Genomic DNA, 21,674 nt, shown 5'->3' with positions numbered 1-21,674 from the left:
ATTAATACAAAGGATTATTAATAGCTTCTTAATGCGTCTTGTAAAGTGTCACTCAATAGAACTTGCTAACTATGTAAACAAACCGCCATACTAAAATTGACACTAAATGTCAAATTACTAGTAACTTTTGTTTACATAGTTCGCAAGTTCTATTAAATGACACTTTAGTGCGTGTATAAATTTTAATAACGTCATAAATTATTACATTTATTACGCAAGTCAACAGTGACTCTAAATCAATAAACAGATTATAACTCCCCCGAAACGTAAACATAGCGCACATTTATTAAAAAAAAAACTTCTTTCTGCACCATTGCATCGAAAGAGGCCGAACTCGCGATAGCGCGACCTGGCACGTTGGATAGGAACGCCTCGATTCCAAGCCCGACGGCGTTCAGTGCAACCACGACTTTTGACAAACATGGCTCGCCCTGTTGACAGATCGAAATGGCGGCGAAGAAAATTCATAAAACCACCGCCAGACGACGACAATGATTGCGCCAGTCTTGCGTGGCTTCTTAACTTTAGACTAGATGAGTTTGTGAATGTAAGAGTGCCTGAAGATGAGCCTGATGTGGATCCTGAACCGACGGTGGTAAGGAAGCCTCCCTATACGTATCCGGAGCTGATTGAACGGGCGTTGAGAGAGAAAGGAGAGTTGACGGTGTCTGCTATATACCAATGGATCTCGTAAGTGTTTTATATGTACTTACATGCATACAAAAACTGCTTTCATAGTAGGCAATGTTTGCCCACTTGCAAATATTTTCTTGTATGCCTAAAAGCTGCCTATGTCTAATTACTATTAATGGGAAAAGACGACCATTATTATGAATGAGATGTAGACAGCTGTTTGATAGAAAACCTCGGTATTTTTTAAATATTTCATATTCAATCACGTCTATATGGCTTACAGGATTTGAATGGAATACAGAACACAGGTAGTCAACAGAGTTAAAATATAGGTACCTAACTTTTTTATTCAGAGCCTACTGTATCCCACCGCTGGGTAAAGGCCACCCCCTCTTTACCTACTCGTCTCTGTTTAGTCTTATCCGGCCAGCCTCTCAATAAGGAGTCCAAGATAGGCCGCCATCGCCGACCAGGTATGCCGGATCCCCGATTCGTGGGGCTCCCACTCCGTGGTTAACTTGGTCCACAAGTCGTCCGGCATTCGGCCTACCTACCTATCTACCTACTTACTATAATATATTTACTTACATGCATACAAAAACTACTTTTATAGTAGACAATGTTTGCTCACATGCAAACATTTTCTTGTATGCCTAAAAGCTGCCTTTGTCTAGTTACTATTAATGGGAAAAGACAACCATTATTATGAATGAGATGTAGACAGCTGTTTGGTAGAAAACCACTGTATTTTTTAAATATTTCATATTCAATCACGTCTATATGGCTTACAGGATTTGAATGGAATACAGAACACAGGTAGTTAACAGAGTTAAAATATAGGTACCTAACTTTTTTATTCAGAGCCTACTGTATCCCACCGCTGGGTAAAGGCCACCCCCTCTTTACCTACTCGTCTCTGTTTAGTCTTGTTTAGTGCCTTATCTGGCCAGCCTCTCAATAAGGAGTCCAAGTTAGGCCGCCATCGCCGACCAGGTATGCCGGATCCCCGATTCGTGGGGCTCCCACTCCGTGGTTAACTTGGTCCACAAGTCGTCCGGCATTCGGCCTACCTACCTACTTACAATAATATGCCTACTATATTTTTTCCCCGGAAAGTGTATATTTATAAAGCGGATAAAAAGTGGGTAGAAGTTTGAATAGAGCTTCTAAGTCAATCTCTAGTCAAGACTCTAGGATCAATGATGAATTTAACGAATTCCACATGGGTGAAACTATAGGTAAAAACCGGCCAAGTGCGAGTAGGACTCGCGCACGGAGGATTCCGCACCATCAACAAAAAATAGAGCAAAAAAATCGTGTTTGTTGTATGGGAGCCCCCTTAAATATTTATTTTATTTTATTTTTAGTATTTGTTGTTATAGCGGCAACAGATATACATCATTTGTGAAAATTTCAACTGTCTAGCTATCGCGGTTCATGAGATACAGCCTGGTGACAGACGGACGGACGGAAGGACAGCGAAGTCTTAGTAATAGGGTCCCGTTTTTTACCCTTTGGGCTTTGGGTACGGAACCCTAAAAAACGTAGCCAAAATGCCCTCTTTCATGTAATACATTGATATTCACAACGAATATTTTGGTATTCCTAAGTAATGAAACAAAGTAACTTGGAATGAAATTCGTCAGAATCTGCCTAGAAATAAAATATTGGGTCTAGACTCGACGGGTCTGGTTTCAATTCAATTTTCTCGCCGTCTATTATACGTATTAGATAGGAATAGAGCATGACCTACATGTTTAATAGTTTAACAACCTCCGTCAACTATATGGCCATGGTTATCCAAATGGATTGAATAAATAAAAGTACTTACCTATTTAGTCGAGAGTGTAGGCCCTAAACGACGGCGTTACATGAACAAAAGATTTCCTTTGGCAGGATTGGTCCTTAGGACCCAATGATGGATTTAAGAAGCGGAGCCACCAAGATTTTTGATGTAAATTTCTAGGCCAAGTTTGGTATCGTTTTCGTATAAATCGGGGATGCCGAATTCATTTATGATAATAATATCATAATGACACCATTCCGAAATAAAAACACATAAAATATGAAAAAAAAGACTTTTTTAAATTCCTCTTCATGCTTAAACTGCTGAACCAATTTAGTTGAAAATTGGTATAGAGATGGTTTGAGTCTAAGGGAAGAACATAGGATGCTTTTAATCTCAAAAATAATCCCTTAAGGGTGTGAAAAGGGAGGTGGAAATTTGTATGGGGATTCAATAACCGCCGAACCGATTCAGATAAAATTTGGTATACTTAGAGATAGTTTGAGTATCGGGGAAGAACATTTTTATCCCAAAAAAATCCCTTAAAAATGAAAGGTAAGGTGTAGGATTGTATGGGGAATCAATAAACACTGAACCGATTTGGATGAAATCTATGTCTACATCTTTGATTTAGTTGAAAATGATACTAAACTTGACTTAGAACCTAAACTAAACCGAATTACGAGTATTAACCTCAGACGTCGCAGACGCTTAAAACCCCCCCACCCCCCACCTGCGTCAAAAATCTGGGTGGCTCCACTTCTTAAATCCATCCTTGGGTCCTAAAGGACCAATATTGTCAAAGGAAATCTCTTGTTCATGCAACGCCGTCGTTGACCTTTTTATGCTCTGAGCACACTCGACTAATTTGACCTACAACTGAGATGACTTATTGGTGACATTGTTTGTCAAACAAAATAATCATGTCAGCTTGTAGCGTCGGCAACGCGCATGTAATTCAACTAGAGTTGCATGCGCTCATAGCCGGGCTGCAATGGTTGCTTAACATCAGGCGGGCCGTACGTTTGTGTGCCACCGACGTGGTTTAAAAAAAATGTGAACATAATTAATAGGTAATAGCGAAGAGAGGCTCTAGCGACTATCGAAACTAATCTTTCTCCTTAAGATCAAAAGATACAATATATTCCAATAATACGCACCTCCAATAAACACATCGAAAAGGTATGATATCCAATCTCCTTCATACTTATTCGTCGCCGACACGGTGATTACGTGAAATTAGAATTGTAATCACGGTATAAGTTGATAAGCCCCATATCAGACTGATTTGATACTTGGATTCAGAAGCTACCGAGCCGTGAAAAGGGGACTTTTATTAATATCGACGGGCGCGAAACATATTTATTTATAACTATTAATAATCACCTGGAGTAATATTTTATTCAATGATGCGTACATTCAAGATGTTATATCGACACAGACAAAGCGTGAAAATACAATATGTTATTGTTTCGATATTTCAATATTTCATACGTTGACCGTATTAAAGAGCGATATATTGTTGAAGCTCGGGGTCAATGGCGTAGGCGTGGGCGAAGTGGGCCCTCGCCCACGCCCTCGCGGAACATTCCCGAAGGAATATAAAGGACTAGATAAAATGTGTTATAAACAAAGAAATAAGACTTGAAGCCACGTCACAATACCGGGAATGACATGACGTGCAATACCGCCCGTGCCAGGTACGGCATCGATTCGCCACCATGTATCGGAGCGTGCCACGATCGCAACAGATACAAGATAGGCCAAACAACAAGCGGGTTTATTCTCATTGAGATTTTGGAAATTTTTACTCAACCTCTGTTGAGTACCTACTTAGAGCGGCACCATGAATGTAGTATTTTATCTGGATCAGGCATGAGGGGTGGGGGGAAGTGACCAAACGGGATGTATCTTTCAGTAGGAGTAGCAGCAAAAAGCGTTATTATTGTTTATCCTTGTCACAGTTTCACTTTTTTTTTATTCCCCACCGTAAACCACATGTAAATTAGTATGGATTATGGTGGGCAATAAATAAATTCGACCAATCATAGTGTCGGATTGCGTATGTTTTGTCTCTCACAGACGCACGCGTAACCACATCTTACACATCTATTAGGATCCTACCACCTATGAGCGGCACATACTGCACCATACCCAATTTAGACGGGTGCAATTTGGTATGACGTTTGAAAAGTGCGAGGACAAGGTGAAACATGAGTCTTTGTCTATAAAATAATGACGTAAGACAGTACCGTTATGTAATTTTTAAATATTATAGCTTTTACAATATTATTAATTATTATTCAATATAGAGTCAACGCCAGATGTCGGATATTTACAATTGTGAACAACGATAAAAATAAATCGAAGAGGTATGCAATTTCATTGTCATTGCCTTTGCGTCTATTGCAGACGATTTATGGTGTAAAACCGGAAAGACACGATTTTTGGTGGCTTAATAAGTGCGAGACTGACATGGTATACCACAGGAATCAACACTCTTAACAAAGAGAATAGATAGTATATTGGGGTCCTGTCATAGTAAATTTTGTAGTCACAGTAAATTTACTGTCATCTATAGACACACGATTAAAACTCAAAACGAAAATGTATAAAACTATCAAAATGTGCATGTTCTTTCACTGATACCTATGTGTTAAAATTGTTAAATATCAAACGGTGTCGTCAACGCCATCTAGCCGAGCATAGGCCAAAGGTGTGTGCGCCATCTATCCGAGAATGACTTTTACTTGATTGTCGAGGCAGGTTTTTTCCTTAGACTTTATTCATCTTATTACATATGTCTTTGATCTTATCTTAATTAATATTGTTTACTTCGAGGAGGAGTCACATTTGTTATTATAATTTAGAAATTGCTTAATATCGTTAACACGTAATTCGAAATTAAGCACTAGCACTGGTAAGTTTTATGGCTCCTCTACACGATGGGCCAACGCCGGCCACTCCAAGGGACGCATTTATGCGTTAGAGGGAGCAAATGATATTGCTATCTCATTCTACCGCATGGCTGCGTCCCTTGGAGTGGCCGGCGTTGGTCCATCGTGTAGAGGAGCCATTACGCCCAAAAAACTGTGCTATGCATATGATGTATAACACATTACACGACGTCGTATCGTGTAATTGTGTTTGGCCCTAACTCCCCACCTTATCTTTATATTTAAAAGGAAATTTTAGGAGATTACCCGAATACATCTTATCTTTATTTAATTTACGTCACCGCTACGCGAGGAGAAAGCCTCACTTCCTGGCCAAGGCAAGACGTAAAACTTTAGACAAACCACGGGCGGTAATTTGTAAAGCCCCAGATCGCATATTTATGGCCCTCACCTTCGGTTCGGGCCACAAACACCTGCAATCTGGAGCATTCACGAATTCAGGTGTAGGGAGGTCCCTAGGTATGTAATGTACTATTACGTATTTGGAGTAGTAGGTCGAGTTAAGGCCATAACACAATTACACGATACGACGTCACGTATTCTTCTAATTTCGGAAATTGTGTGATGACGGAAATTATTTAAAAATCACTCGTATTCCGTTATAATAAAGATCCCTTTTCCGAATTCGCCATTCGCCACTCTTTCGAGCTACCTATATTCCTTTCGGAATTATCCGAATTACTGATGTGCCTAAGGAAACTTTCCAAAATTGCGAAATGTTTCGGAAATTTAACGTAGGAAAAATTCGGAAAATTTCTTACATTTTTGTATGAGAATTGAAACTTTCCAATTTTAAATTTAAATTTCTCATATTTCCTAGTGAAAGTTTCATGAAATTTCCGAGAATTTATAGAATTTTAGGGAAACTTTCCGCAACTTGCACATCTGTAATCCGAATACACCTTATGTAGGTACTAGGGCCAGCTGTTCCGCGTGATCGGTGAGAGGGGACAAGCGATGGTAAATTGGGGCGATTAGTAAACTCGCGCAGGTGTAAGTGCCACCGGCGCGTAAAGGGTCCGTGATACCATAGAGAAATATAGTAAGAATAGAGTGCTCACTCCATACATCAGTTTTGGTACCAACGGAACGCCTGGATGCGCCTGGGTCACAACGGATTCCGTTGTGACCCAGGCGCATCCAGGCGTTCCAGCGCTGTTCTTCCGTTGAACGGAAGAACAGCGCTGGCTTTGCCAGCTACATGCTGAGTTGTGACCCTTTTATGGCATTTTGCTCTAAATGTTATACCTACATTTTAATTTTGATTATACATTGTATATTTGTCAACATGTTTTTTACACGACTGCCCCAAAAAAAGAGTGTATTGTTTTCAGGGTTCATGTTTGTATGTGGGTATGTAAGTTTCTTTGTTACACCGTAACAGCTAAGTGCCTGAACCGATTTAGGTGTTTGAGATATCATTGGAATCCTTACGTCATCCCGAGTAACATAGGCTATGTGACGTCATCACAAAACCAATATGGCGGATTATGCATTGCAAATTGTGCAACCGAAACAAAAATAAAACTTATAAACCTATCGAGTTGGGTATTAAAATAAAGGATTTTGAAAGACGATTCTAAAACTGTACACAAAATATGGTTTAAACTATTCATTTGGTAGGACAAGATTTTACAAAATATAAGTATAACGCAAAGATAAATGAATTGTCTAAATCTATTGAATGGGATATTAAAAGAAAGGATTTTTTAAGGCGATCATATGAATATATATAAGTTATATGTTTAATTGTATCGTTGGATAGAAAATACGAAATGTTCTACATCGCGCTAATGACATTTCTCTTTGCAGCTATATACGACAACGTCATACGTGGCGCTTACGTTATTTTCAATTGCGAAAGTGTCAAATACGAAAGGAACGGTTTGAACGATTGACTAGGTGAGCATTTCTCAAATAATTTGTACATTTCGATCACATCTTAGATTTCTATAAAAATTGGTATGCTGGTAAAGTACCTACATGAACATTTTTTCTGGTAACCAGATTTCCTTACACATTTGGTAACAAAAAAGGAATGTTTCATACAAACTTTCTTGGACATTTTGGGAAATATGGTGGAAATTGTTCAGCTTCATGTAGGTACTTTACCAGCATACCAATTTTTATAGAAATCTAAGATGTGATCGAAATGTACAAATTATTTGAGAAATGCTCAGGTACTCTGAATAAACATAATATTGTGCTGTTTATTATAAGATTTAACTTGAGACTTTGAATAGAAGACACTATTATCATGACTGTAGAAGGCAGGTCTTTGATGATGATTTTAATTTCGCACGACAAATTTTGCAAATCCCGGAGCACACGTGCTACTGTTGTGAAACAATATTTTACGAGAAGCAAAGACTGGGAGCTTAAGACAGATGGGCTCTTCCTGTGACTTCCACGAGTATTTTAATAACGAAAGCCGAAGGCCGAGCTCCGCGTAGGGCCGAAGGCCCGAAGCGTAAGAAAGGTGCACGCTTTTTGCAGTTTCCCCAAGTTTCTTAATTGTAAATACCGAAGGCCGAGCTTCGCGTAGGGCCGGAGTCTCGGAGCGTAAGAGAGGTGCATGCCTTCTGCAGCTTCCCCAAGTATCTTAATTGCGAAGGCCGAAGGTTCGCGTAGGGCCGAAGGCCCGGAGCGTAAGAAAGGTGCACGTTTTTTGCAGCTTCCCCAAGAATCTTAATTGCGAAGGCCGAATGCCGAGCTTCGCATAGGGCCGAAGGCCCGGAGCGTAAGAAAGGTGCACGCTTTCTGCAGCTTCCCCAAGTATCTTAATTGCGAAGGCCGAAGGCCGAGCTTCGCGTAGGGCCGAAGGCCCGGAGCGTAAGAAAGGTGCACGCTTTCTGCAGCTTTTCCAAGTTTCTTAACTGCGAAGGCCGAAGGCCGACCTTCGCGTAGGGCCGAAGGCCCAGAGCGTAAGAAAGGTGCACGCTTTCTGTAGCTTCCACAAGAATCTTAATTGCGAAGGCCGAAGGCCGAGTTTCGCGTAGGGCCGAAGGCCCGGAGCGTAAGAAAGGTGCACGCTTTCTGCAGCTCGAAGTATCTTAATTGTGAAGGCCGAAGGCCGAGCTTCGCGTAGGGCCGAAGGCCCGGAGCGTAAGAAAGGTGCACGCTTTCTGCAGCTTCCACAAGAATCTTAATTGCGAAGGCCGAAGGCCGAGTTTCGCGTAGGGCCGAAGGCCCGGAGCGTAAGAAAGGTGCACGCTTTCTGCAGCTCGAAGTATCTTAATTGTGAAGGCCGAAGGCCGAGCTTCGCGTAGGGCCGAAGGCCCGGAGCGTAAGAAAGGTGCACGCTTTCTGCAGCTTTTCCAAGTTTCTTAATTGCGAAGGCCGAAGGCCGACCTTCGCGTAGGGCAGAAGGCCCAGAGCGTAAGAAAGATGCACGTTTTCTGTAGCTTCCCCAAGATTCTTAATTGCAAAGGCCGAAGGCCGAGCTTCGCGTAGGACCGAAGGCCCGGAACGTAAGAAAGGTGCATGTTTTCTGCAGCTTCCCTAAGTATCTTAATTGCGAAGCCCGAAAGCCAACTAATGGGAAATAATTATGTAGTTGCAGAGATATTAAGCCATATCACTTTTCAATACGTCTGGTTTTTGGGTCCGACCTATTTAGGTTTTTAAGCACGTTTTATGCTAACATATCAAATATCAACATGATGAAAGCTCCTTGAAGCAACTTAAGTGCCTTAAATCATATAAAAAATGTGGTTGGTTTGTATGGTCACTAAAATGTATAAAATAAAATAAATTAATTAAAAATTAAAAAGCACGACTGCAGTTTAAGAGCGAACTGAAAAGCTAAAAATAATTTTTAGTTGTGTTAGGTACTCAACTTAATGAATGTAAAATATAATATATAGGTAAGTGTTCTTTCAGGGTCGTAAACAGCAAACGGAAAAGTTTAGGCTCATTTAGGGTCGTGACGGTACCTGTATATTTTATTTCGATGCAGTCGGGGACCTGTGAATGGGAAAAATTCAATATATCAAGGTCCCCGACTGCAATCGAAATAAAATATGCAGGTACAGTCACGATCCTAAATGAGCCTAAACTTTTCCGTTTGCTGTTTACGACCCTGAAAGAACACTTACCTATATATTATATTTTACATTCATTAAGTTGAGTACCTAACACAACTAAAAATTATTTTTAGCTTTTCAGTTCGCTCTTAAACTGCAGTCGTGCTTTTTAATTTTTAATTAATTTATTTTATGTCATCTGTGTTTGTCATAAATAAATGTATTTTTTTTTCTTGTTTTTCTTTCTTTCAAAAAGACAATTCTTTTCGTGGTCGACATCTAGCATCGTAGAGCGTAATTTTATTATCAGTACCGCTATCTGATACTAGAGTCGCGACTCACGTTGAACAACAATTTACAACTAATATTAAAGCAGGAGTTTAAAATAGAATTCCCGCTAATCCGGTTATATTATTAGCTGAAAATTGTTGAGCATTAGACTTTTGGGTCGGTGCAACATCTATTGTCAAGCAGCAGTACTGATAATTCCGCTACTCGATGCTAGATGTCGACTATCAAAATAACAGTTTTTTTGGTACCAAAACTGATGTATGGAGTGAGCACTCTATTATTTTTTTTCTCTATGGTGATACGCACGTAACATCGACACATTTCACTGACTGCTGGTAGTCTGAATCTCGTTGTAATATGATTTCCAAATGATTAATTAACCGCGTTAACGATGGGACGTTATATATATATACGATATTTTGGGTACTCGACAAGCGTTTACAAGGGGAACGGGTTGTTAAGTGATGCCGTTTTGGCATTAGACAGTTTGTTTTCATGGGTATAGTGCACAAACAATAAACTGGTCAAGTAGAAATCTTTTTTAATTGTAGTAATTTGCTATTTTCACTGATAAATACACGTTTGAATGGAGTTGTGTCCAATGTTGAATTTTATAATATATAATCTCAATCTTGTTGTGTTGACGGTTTCAAAATGTTATAAATTAAAAAAAAAACACTATCTCGGGCGAAAAGCTCGATTATTTGTGTTTCCATGTACATTTATTCTGAGGTTGTGCAATAAAGAGGATTTGTATTGTATTGTTTGTATTGTATAGTTTTCACTTCTTTAGGTAGGTATTACTCAGCATTTTTTCTGCCTTAATGCACTTCCTAATATTTATATCATAAGTTTATAACTCCCACTTAAAGCCTAATAACTGTTTATATAATATGGGGCATTATCTATCAAAAGGGACCTTATTGCCGATGGAGCTTACGCCGCACAGCGTCGCGCGGCATTGTATTTATATCGGAGCATTGTTAACAATCGCGTAAGCGCCATCAACAATAAGATCCCTTTTCATGGATAACGTCACATATTGCCTCCCTTTTCCGCAGCGATCGCTTCCCCTACTACAAGGCGAACGACGAGCGTTGGAAGAACTCCGTCCGCCACAACCTGTCGATCAACCCCCACTTCAGGAAGGGGGCGAGGGCCCCCCACGGCGCGGGGCACCTCTGGTCCCTCGCCGCCAACGCCATTGACCTACTACCTTTAAGAAACCATCGGGTGGACGAGGAAGTCCATGAAGCGCACATCTTTGAATGCCCCAAGGTTGGTATGACTTACTGGACTTAGCGCCACTTGCACCATTCCACTAACCCGGGGTTAATCGGATAAACCTGGACTTGCCATGGTTACTAGTACAGTTTGACACAAGGCGAACGACGAGCGTTGGAAGAACTCCGTCCGCCACAACCTGTCCATCAACCCCCACTTTAGGAATGGGGCGAGGGCCCCCCACGGCGCTGGGCACCTCTGGTCCCTCGCCGCCAGTGCCATTGACCTACTACCTTTAAGAAACCAGCGGGTGGACGAGGAAATCCATGAAGCCCACATCTTTGAATGCCCCAAGGTTGGTATGACTTAGTAAATATATTAAAAACGGGTCACTCACGTATTTAATATATTTACTATGTCTTTGTCTCACGGAAGTTTTGTTATTAAAATTGGTATGACTTACTTGACAGCGCCACTTGCACCATTCCACTAACCCGGGGTTAATCGGATAAACCTGGACTTGCCATGGTTACTAGTACAGTTTGACACAAGGCGAACGACGAGCTTTGGAAGAACTCCGTCCGCCACAACCTGTCCATCAACCCCCACTTTAGGAATGGGGCGAGGGCCCCCCACGGCGCTGGACACCTGTGGTCCCTCGCCGCCAATGCCATTGACCTACTACCTTTAAGAAACCAGCGGGTGGACGAGGAAATCCATGAAGCCCACATCTTTGAATGCCCCAAGGTTGGTATGACTTACTTGACAGCGCCACTTGCACCATTCCACTAACCCGGGGTTAATCGGATAAACCTGGACTTGCCATGGTTACTAGTACAGTTTGACACAAGGCGAACGACGAGCGTTGGAAGAACTCCGTCCGCCACAACCTGTCCATCAACCCCCACTTTAGGAATGGGGCGAGGGCCCCCCACGGCGCTGGGCACCTCTGGTCCCTCGCCGCCAGTGCCATTGACCTACTACCTTTAAGAAACCAGCGGGTGGACGAGGAAATTCATGAAGCCCACATCTTTGAATGCTCCAAGGTTGGTATGACTTACTTGACAGCGCCACTTGCACCATTCCACTAACCCGGGGTTAATCGGATAAACCTGGACTTGCCATGGTTACTAGTACAGTTTGACACAAGGCGAACGACGAGCTTTGGAAGAACTCCGTCCGCCACAACCTGTCCATCAACCCCCACTTTAGGAAGGGGGCGAGGGCCCCCCATGGGGCGGGGCACCTCTGGTCCCTCGCCGCCAACGCCATTGACCTACTACCTTTAAGAAACCATCGGGTGGACGAGGAAGTCCATGAAGCGCACATCTTTGAATGCCCCAAGGTTGGTATGACTTACTGGACTTAGCGCCACTTGCACCATTCCACTAACCCGGGGTTAATCGGATAAACCTGGACTTGCCATGGTTACTAGTACAGTTTGACACAAGGCGAACGACGAGCGTTGGAAGAACTCCGTCCGCCACAACCTGTCCATCAACCCCCACTTTAGGAATGGGGCGAGGGCCCCCCACGGCGCTGGGCACCTCTGGTCCCTCGCCGCCAGTGCCATTGACCTACTACCTTTAAGAAACCAGCGGGTGGACGAGGAAATCCATGAAGCCCACATCTTTGAATGCCCCAAGGTTGGTATGACTTACTTGACAGCGCCACTTGCACCATTCCACTAACCCGGGGTTAATCGGATATACCTGGACTTGCCATGGTTACTAGTACAGTTTGACACAAGGCGAACGACGAGCTTTGGAAGAACTCCGTCCGCCACAACCTGTCCATCAACCCCCACTTTAGGAATGGGGCGAGGGCCCCCCATGGAGCGGGGCACCTCTGGTCCCTCGCCGCCAACGCCATTGACCTACTACCTTTAAGAAACCATCGGGTGGACGAGGAAGTCCATGAAGCCCACATTTTTGAATGCCCAAGGTTGGTATGACTTACTTTACTTAGCGCCACTTGCACCATTCCACTAACCCGGGGTTCATCGGATAAACCTGGACTTGCCATGGTTACTAGGCTAGTTTGACACAAGGCGAACGACGAGCGTTGGAAGAACTCCGTCCGCCACAACCTGTTTTTACCCTTTGGCTACGGAACCCTAACGTTTTTTACCGCTCTCTAAGTTGCCGCTATGCTTCGCTCTTAAATTGATTTAAATCAACGAATAATAGTAAATTTAAGAAGCATTTCAAATTAATTTGAATCTAAGTAATATATCCGGCCTAGGGCACAAATTTACTGCTCTTTGTAACTGCTTTTTGCAAATCAAATAACCATTTTATCTGCTTCTATTTAGTTACCAAACACGTTCGATTCCGAACACAGACAAGACATCCTCCAGACTGAGCATAGTAGCGCTACCCCCTCTGCCACAAATATACGGTAGTTTACTCCATTTTTGAGTCAAAGTGTCTTTGTGTGACGTCCGTGTCTTTGAACAGACCTTTACCTACCTTTACCTCGCTCACCTCGTCCCCCGCACCCCAGTATTTTTGGCAGCATCGGTTTCGTGAAATAATTGCTCTAAACTCCGTCTAGAGGATTCCTAGACTATGGATTCCGAACCTTTTAAAGCTAAACGAATTTAAACCACCGGCCTCTGTAAACAGCGCCATGACAATCGTAAATTTTTAAACGCTATTCGATGAAAAAATAGACTGCCTCCCACTAGATTCTACATTATCAGGAATATTATTATAAACAGTCGTTGGAATATACTAAGCAGACAATATAATTGATCTGAACGCTATATAGTTTATTGTTTAGTATTACGTAATAATAGTATAATGATATACCTAGATTGTAATTATATTATTTATAACTTTAGTTATATTTTATGTAATTATAAGTAGTTATGTTTTAGTGATACTGATATCAATAGTGCTACATTATAGTTATCTATCTGTTCATATTAAATTTCACTTTACTTATTTAACATTACCTATCCTTTCAAGTGGCATACGTCCTTTTGAGTTGTTCGATTTGTTTTGATTTTAATTAATCAAATTTCAAATTCAAATGATGTAAATTGTCCGGAAACCGTTTCCTGCCACTTCAAGGCTATTTATTAATTGTAATAATCTTCAAAACATAATTTAAATGCCATGAAATAAATCAAATCTTGGTTATAATGAGCCATCTAGTGGTTGTAAACTGATTGAAAATTAAAAATAAAGTTTTTATTTTTCAGGTTATAGTCCTGGACGAGGCGGCCATCGCAGCGGCCAGCATTATCGCTGATCAAGATTTATTCACGGGCAGTACGAGTGAGTTATTTTTAAGGCTTATTTATTGGCCCCATCAATATTCAGTCTCATCGTGGCAAATGTACCTGGCCGGCATATTTTATTTAAAAATTGCTAGCGAAATTGGGCGGTTACAAGATGGAGGAAAAAGATGTTTATTTACATTTTCGTCTTTTCCGTACCTATCTAATTCGAAAGCGTAAACTTGACAGCCAAAAATTGCTACAGTCCCAGGCATCTAAGAAATCCTGTCGCCTGTCATTGACATTTCAATAAATCTTGTAACCTAAAAGTCACCGTCGTTCACTGCTGTCACGCATTGGCGGCGGCAAGGGAAACATTTAATAGAAAATGAATTTTATGAAAATTTTGATCCAAAAATTGAAATTTCAATGCCCATTGAATTTATGTATTTATTGTACCGCAAATGAACAAAGTTAAAGGTTTAAAAATGCATTGTTCCTTATAATCTTCCCAGTTACAATTAATTCATTTAAACAACCGGTAAAAACCATAGCAACACGTTTTGCCGAATAAAAGACCAGAGTGTAAGAAGCGCTGGTGGCCTAGCGGTAAAAGCGTGCGACTTGCAATCCGGAGGTCGCGGGTTCGAATCCCGGCTCGTACCAATGAGTTTTTCGGAACTTATGTACGAAATATCATTTGATATTTACCAGTGAAGGAAAACATCATGAGGAAACCGGACTAATCCCAATACGGGTCTAGTTTACCCTCTGGGTTGGAAGGTCAGATGGCAGTCGCTTTCGTAAAATTAGTGCCTACGCCAATTACTGGGATTATTTGCCAAGCGGACCCCAGGCTCCCATGAGCCGTGGCAAAATGCCGGGACAACGCGAGGAAGAAGAAAGACTAGAGTGTAAGAGGCCTGAGTGGACGCTCGAGTTGGGCGTGCAGCGGAGCGGGGCGTGCGGCGTGCATGTTAAACAAATGCAAGCGTATAGGAACGGCCTTAGTACATGCTGCTCAAATCACTTGTGAGCCCGACGCCACGCTGCACGCCCCGCTGAACGCTCCGCTCCGAGCGTCCACTCAGGCCTTACACTAATACTAAGACGAGTCTGCCACGATTTTGATAGCACACGCAGCGCAAGTGTTATTTGTACGTCATAATCATTGAAGTTTGACTTTTAAAATAGCACTTGCACTGCGTGTGCTATCAAAATCTTTTCCGACTTATCATGGTCTCTCTATCTAAGAATAGAATCATCTCCAATGTAATAGAAATCCTATGCAGTAAAAGCAACTACGAGTAAAATCCGCTTTGAACAGTCAGCAGCAGAAGTTGCTAAGCGGGCGATGTATTCAAAATTATATTGACGCGACTTTATTGTTAAGAGAATAAGAACGTGTCAAAGTAATTTTGAACACTTCACCTGCTTAGCAACTTCTGCTGCTGACTGAACATAACAGCATATTATTGAAAGGTCATTTCTTTTTTTTTTCAGTGTTTCTGAACCCGGTGTCGACAGAACAGGTAGTTCGCGAGTGTGGACTCATTACAGTAGACTAATGGGTTCAATCCTGCGTGAACCACAACTGGACGCCACAGTCAAACTCCAGTTTCGTACAGTGGTAAAAAAATAACAGAACAACATAGGTTAGGTAACCCCTGAGATTTTTTTTTACGATAAAAAGTGACAAAAGTTTATGTTTTTCAAAAATACCATTTTGCGTCGCTGAGCTATGAGAGAAAATAAGAATCAGATAATTTATGAAGAACATAAACGAAACTGTGTCTGTAGTTTTTATAACTGTGTCAATTTAGGATACCTAATATCATACCTATACGTATTAAAAATAAATGTTTTTTTTTTATAAATTAGGAGGCCTACCTCGTAGGTATTGGAACTTTAAACAATTCTTCTAATCTGTTATTTTATTATTGATTTTGCATTTGTATTGGTATTTAGAAACGAGATGCACAGATATCAATAACATTTTGTAATAATGGATAAAGTTGGATTTTAACTTGGCCTCTAAGAGTAGGTAGTAGGTATAACATTTGTTTAATATTACGCCAATTCGTATAGAAAATACACAATAAGGTTTGTGTTACAAAGACAAATTTTCTGAAATACTCTATGATTCTAGTCTATTGAAACTAGTCATATGGTTAAGAAAACAGAGCTGATAATATACAAGGGGTTATTAGATCTATCCGGTTTCCGGACACTGCGGAGAGGATAGAGACAGGTATATGTTATTTCCCTGTCGCTTTTATATGTTATTTGCGTAAGAAAGCAGAAAGTTATAAGGGGACCGGACAGAATCTAATAACAGTAATAACCTCTTAAGCACTTTGGCAAGTAAAAGAGTGAACTGCCAACTACTAAATATAGCTGGTCAAGCAGATCTTGTCAGTAGAAAAAGGAGGCTAATTTGAAATATGTGGGCGCGAAGGGATATCGTCCCATAGAAAATTTGAATTTCGCGCCTTTTTTACTGACAAGCTTTGCTTGACCAGCTATATTTAGATTATTGAAAACCTATTATTTAGACTTAGTTTACCAACATTAAACTTGTTAATGGCAATAGGACTATAAGTTTTTGACGTAGAGGTTACTGGCCATTTTAGGCCTCATTCGCACGAGGGCTTTTACAACACGCTTGACACAATGGATAAGTACATGTGTATTGGTTCACACGATGACGGTGGCGCTTTTTATGTTGTTGGATTTTGGACTTTAAGCGTTGGTCGTTAAATGGAATTTAGCGTGCGGACGGACTCAAGCGCTTTTTTAACGCGCGTTGAAAAAGCGCTCGTGCGAGTAAGGCCTCATAAGCACGAGTCTTGGTCATTATTTTAGTTGTACAATGTACAATCAACAAATAGATAGTGACCACATATATTCACATCCATATTTCTATGCTAACAAAGCTGTGTTACGATGTGTTTGGCCGTCACTATCTATTTGATGCTGTCTGTACACAGAAATGTGATTTGCATAACACTGATTTAAACTTTCACGATTTTTACACATTATTAAATTGTACAACGGGACTTAACGCGATTAACTGCCATATTCGAACTTCAAGATATTCACAAGAGACGACACGTACTAGATCCATTCTAGATACGTTGTAGTTTAGATATCAACTAGTTCTCTTTTGCAACGCAATTCGGGCAACCAATGTCACTTTTAAGTTAGATAGAGTTAGATCTAATACCTTTAAACGAGCAATTCTTGTATATTTATTTATTTATTTATATGTATATATATTTCGGGGATCTCGGGAACGGCTCTAACGATTTCGATGAAATTTGCTATATGGGGGTTTTCGGGGGGAAAAATCGATCTAGCTAGGTTTTATCTCTGGTAAAACGCGCATTATTTAGTTTTTATATGTTTTCCGAGCAAAGCTCGGTCGCCCAGATATTATCTATTAGATGTGAATTGGATCTCTAAGTCATATCCTGTGGAAATCGTTCAAGAGTATCTCCAGAATCGCGCAAATGTCAAATTTGACAGGTTAGATATTAAACATCGTTATCGTATCTTGGTGATGTCTAAAAGATATCTAATAGATGTCTATTTCAAAATCCGAATCGGGCCCTAAGTCCCGTTGTGCAATTTAATAATGTGATTGAAATCTCTAGAACAGTCGCGAAATTGGTATTTATTTTAATAGGTATATAATTTTATGTTTTGCCCAGGCCGATGTTTGAGGACCTCAAGGAACCGCCCCATTTTCGAAAATGAGTTTGATCCTTTAGAAAATAGCCATGGTCATGAAAACAGGACCTTTAATTTAACATGCATAGGTACCAAATTTCAGGCATGTTCTAGAGATTTCAACCTTTCTCCAGTTTCACTTGTGCTATATTGAAATTGAAAATCATTTATTTCGAACACTGACTTAATATAAAAGAAATAGACACACAAAGCAGAACAAAAACGTCAACAAATGTGGATCCCAATGACGTTTCGCACCATTTGCATTGATGATAAAAACGCTTACGTAAATATTGAGTCAAGATAAATGTTTCGTACATAAAAGAGCTTAATGTCGTAAGCATTAAGTGTCAAATTTGCAAACAGAGGTACCAACACTGTTAAAAAATTTAGTCCGATGGCACTAACGTAACGTATTTACGTCAAACAACGTCAAACGAGAATAATGAACGAATGGAGTCACTTTGGTACACTTTATTAGGTATTACTGTACAGAAAAACCAATTGAAGTAATAAATAAAACAAATTTAATTTAATCGGGAGCTCAAATAAAATTAAATCGTGGTTCAAATTCAAACAAATTAAATTTTTAATAAGTAAGTATACTTCTTTAACCTTTTAACCGCCAGCAATTTTTGATCGAGCGTGCTCGTGTCGCCACCGACAGTAATTGTACCACGCAGAGTAAGGTTGGCATAGTTACGGGAGTTATAAATGTGCTGTAAAAACCTAATCAGATAACTATATAAAAACAATTTATTAAATAAAATAACTGTGTATTTTAGATCTACATTTACTCATCGCACGGGTGCACGGGGACATTTATTGGTACTGATTGGATTTTTGAGAAGTGGGTAATTTTTGAAGTGAAAACTTCTTTAGCGGCGCTGGGCACTTTTTGAGGTGGGGAAAAAATGATAAACTCGAGACAGCGTAAGGCGATCACGTGACCGTAAGGGGCGTAAGGCGATCACGTGACCGTAAGCCCCGTAAGGTGGCCACTCATAATTTAGATGGCATTTAAATCAATAAAGAAAAACTCAATGTTATTTGACATTTATGTTGCGGACTCCTTTTCAAGACTCTTTACCTATGTTCAAATAATTTGACGTTGTCATGGCAGTATGTATATGTCAATGAAAAAGTGTGATCTTATTTGAGAATGATAATAATATATAATAAATAAATAGAATACCACCGCTAAACGTATGTATCGTGTTACCGGGCGTCGGTAACATAGTGAGGTGAGTTTTCACTTCTATCGGCACTCCTGGAGTGCAACCGTTGTTGCTTGTTTTTATAAAGTCCATACTTTATAAAAAAAATCCTGTGGTTGTCACTGTGTTCAAACAGGTTTAGCATTTACAGTTAGCCGATATAAGCCCTTATTGGTGGTGTATACCTATGTAGGAAACAGGGAAATGGGCCGAACACACAAGTGCCGTTTTGCCTTGTATAAAACTGCATCACCCCTATCTCTTGCTATAATTAAATAGCAGTACACTTTGCACGTGTCATAGGTTTTCTAGGAAATCTTGAATTTGAACATAATGTTATTCGTTACGAATGCCATATAAAAATATAAAAAAATATTGACCTCACATCGACTCATTAGATTTTTGTTCCTTGACATCCCTTCTTTGGTAGTAACAAATTAATTTATTCAAAACCATAAAATTACCACCAGATTACATAAATTATGTAATGCTATCCCAAGAACTAACCGAAAGAAATACATTCCATTCTTTTTCTTTGTTTTATCATTGTTATTTTTACATATTTCGACGGCACATTTCGTAATTGTTGACAACTTCACATTTGAGCGTTTCAAACAAGACTAAACGAAAAAGTAATGCGTGATTTGTTTTAACATCACTTTTGTGGGGCCATTTTTTGCGGCTGATTGGATATCCAGTTCTTTATTCTATATCAATGATTTCGAACAATAATGTCAGCTATGTCAGCTCACCAATTTACCTTAAGGCTTTCGTTGCGTGTTCCATTTTCGAAAACTTTCGGCTCTGGCGGCGATTCCAGTATTCGTTGCGGATGGCACACCTGTCGTGTCATACGCCACACGTTAAAAACATTGATGACACGCCTGTCGTGCCATCCGCATCGAAACGGTTAATGGCTCCTCTACACGATGGCCACTCCAAGGGACGCAGCCATGCGGTAGAATGAGATAGCAATATCACTTGCTCCCTCTAACTCATAAATGCGTCCCTTATTGGAGTGGCCGGCGTTGGCCCATCGTGTAGAGGAGCCATAACACGTTGAATGCCCACCATACTTCACCTAGTGTTGCTCCCGCGAACAATTTAATTACCTACCTATCCCACCGGTGATGCTCGCAGCATCGTACTATTACTGAGGTTAAGAGCCCATCAACGTGCACACTAGCGCCACTGCTAAATAATCGTGATTATTTAAATTTAACGAAAGATATTTTAAAAAAGTACCTTTTTCTACTCCCGTACTTTTATTTGTCATTTAAAGGGTCGCGCACACATCTTTACCCCTACCTTATAGTTGTCAAGACAAGTTTTTAGTTTATTGCCCAAAAACGAATTTGTGCATACACGCAGTATCTTTTTAGCGATTTTACAATACTTCATGTAATGACCACTTAAAAAATATTGAATGAAATACAGTGTTGCCAACCTTATTTTAAATGTCATTTCTGACAAATAAGTGAACCATAGATAGGTATGTTTTTTTTTTTAATTTCATCATTAATTCATTCTTTTCCCGCCCGTACCCTCCATTTTAGCTACTTCTTGAATTAAAAATATTTGCTAATCTACAATTTTATTTCAAAGTAAGTGAGCGGTCGTAGAAAAAGTATTGTATGCAACGTTGTTTAACTGAGTCAAAAAATACTCGTGGCGTCTTTATTAACAATTTTCGGCTTCGCCTCAAATTGTTACTCACGCCACTCGCCTTTTTTGACCTCTCTCAACTGTTGCATAAAATACTATTTGAATACATCAAACTACATAGTTTCTATGTTGCTGAATTCGTCTAATCTATGCGTCCAAAGTTAAAACGGCCATTTTTGTTTCGAGTTCATAGATTGACGAATTCAGCAACATAGAAACCAGTCTGATTTATTCAAAAGGTACTTTAAAACAAGATACAGTACGTAGCGGCTCCCTTTTTTTAAATATCTTTCCTTAAATTTAAATAATCACGATTATTTAGCAGTGGCGCTAGTGTGCACGTTGATGGGCTCTTAATAAATAGGTAATGAGCTTTTGATCTCACCGGTGATGCTCATATTGCTCATGGCCACACACAGAAGATTACGTGATCCCACCGGTGATACTCATGGCAGCCAACGTGTTAATTATTCAGTACCTATAATCTCGCAACTTTTAACCTTTTGGACGCCAATGAGCGATATATCCGCACCGTAGGTTCAACGCCAAAGACCGATTAATCGGTCACAGACCACAGAGCAACATCGACCTACGTGCATATACAAAAAGTTCAACTTCAGTTTTGACACTTCGGTGACGTGGCGTCTGAGTGAAAGCTTTTGTGTTTGACACGGCGTGGAAAAGGTTAAGAACAAAAATTGATTATTGTTTATAATTTATAATATATATTATGTTTGAGGTTTAAGTTCGAACAAACATACCTTCCTAAGTAAAGGTTGTGTCAAATACTAACCAATTTATTTTACAATAAGTATTTAAAATTTCTGTCGGTTCAAATCATAGATGGGATTGCGACTGTATTAACTTAAGATTTTGTACAATAAAATAAACTAACGACAAGTAGATTACTGTTTTATT

General features: G+C 40.1%; 1 protein-coding gene across 1 annotated transcript; it reads left to right on the top strand.

Annotated features, from left to right (window-relative positions):
- The first annotated feature begins 326 nt into the window (after positions 1 to 326).
- Positions 327 to 15,757, top strand: LOC134662960 (hepatocyte nuclear factor 3-beta-like). Its single transcript, XM_063519264.1, has 4 exons — positions 327 to 690; positions 10,754 to 10,970; positions 14,125 to 14,200; positions 15,646 to 15,757. Exons 1-4 carry the CDS (start codon positions 422 to 424, stop codon positions 15,708 to 15,710), a joined length of 627 nt encoding a protein of 208 aa, XP_063375334.1. The 5' UTR covers positions 327 to 421; the 3' UTR covers positions 15,711 to 15,757.
- The last annotated feature ends 5,917 nt before the right edge of the window (positions 15,758 to 21,674 follow it).

This window comes from Cydia amplana, chromosome 3, assembly GCF_948474715.1.
Source record: "Cydia amplana chromosome 3, ilCydAmpl1.1, whole genome shotgun sequence".
NCBI classification, from domain to species: Eukaryota; Metazoa; Arthropoda; class Insecta; order Lepidoptera; family Tortricidae; genus Cydia; species Cydia amplana.
The sequence above is the reverse complement of the archived record's forward strand: the minus strand, read 5'-3'. Positions and strand labels throughout refer to the sequence as shown.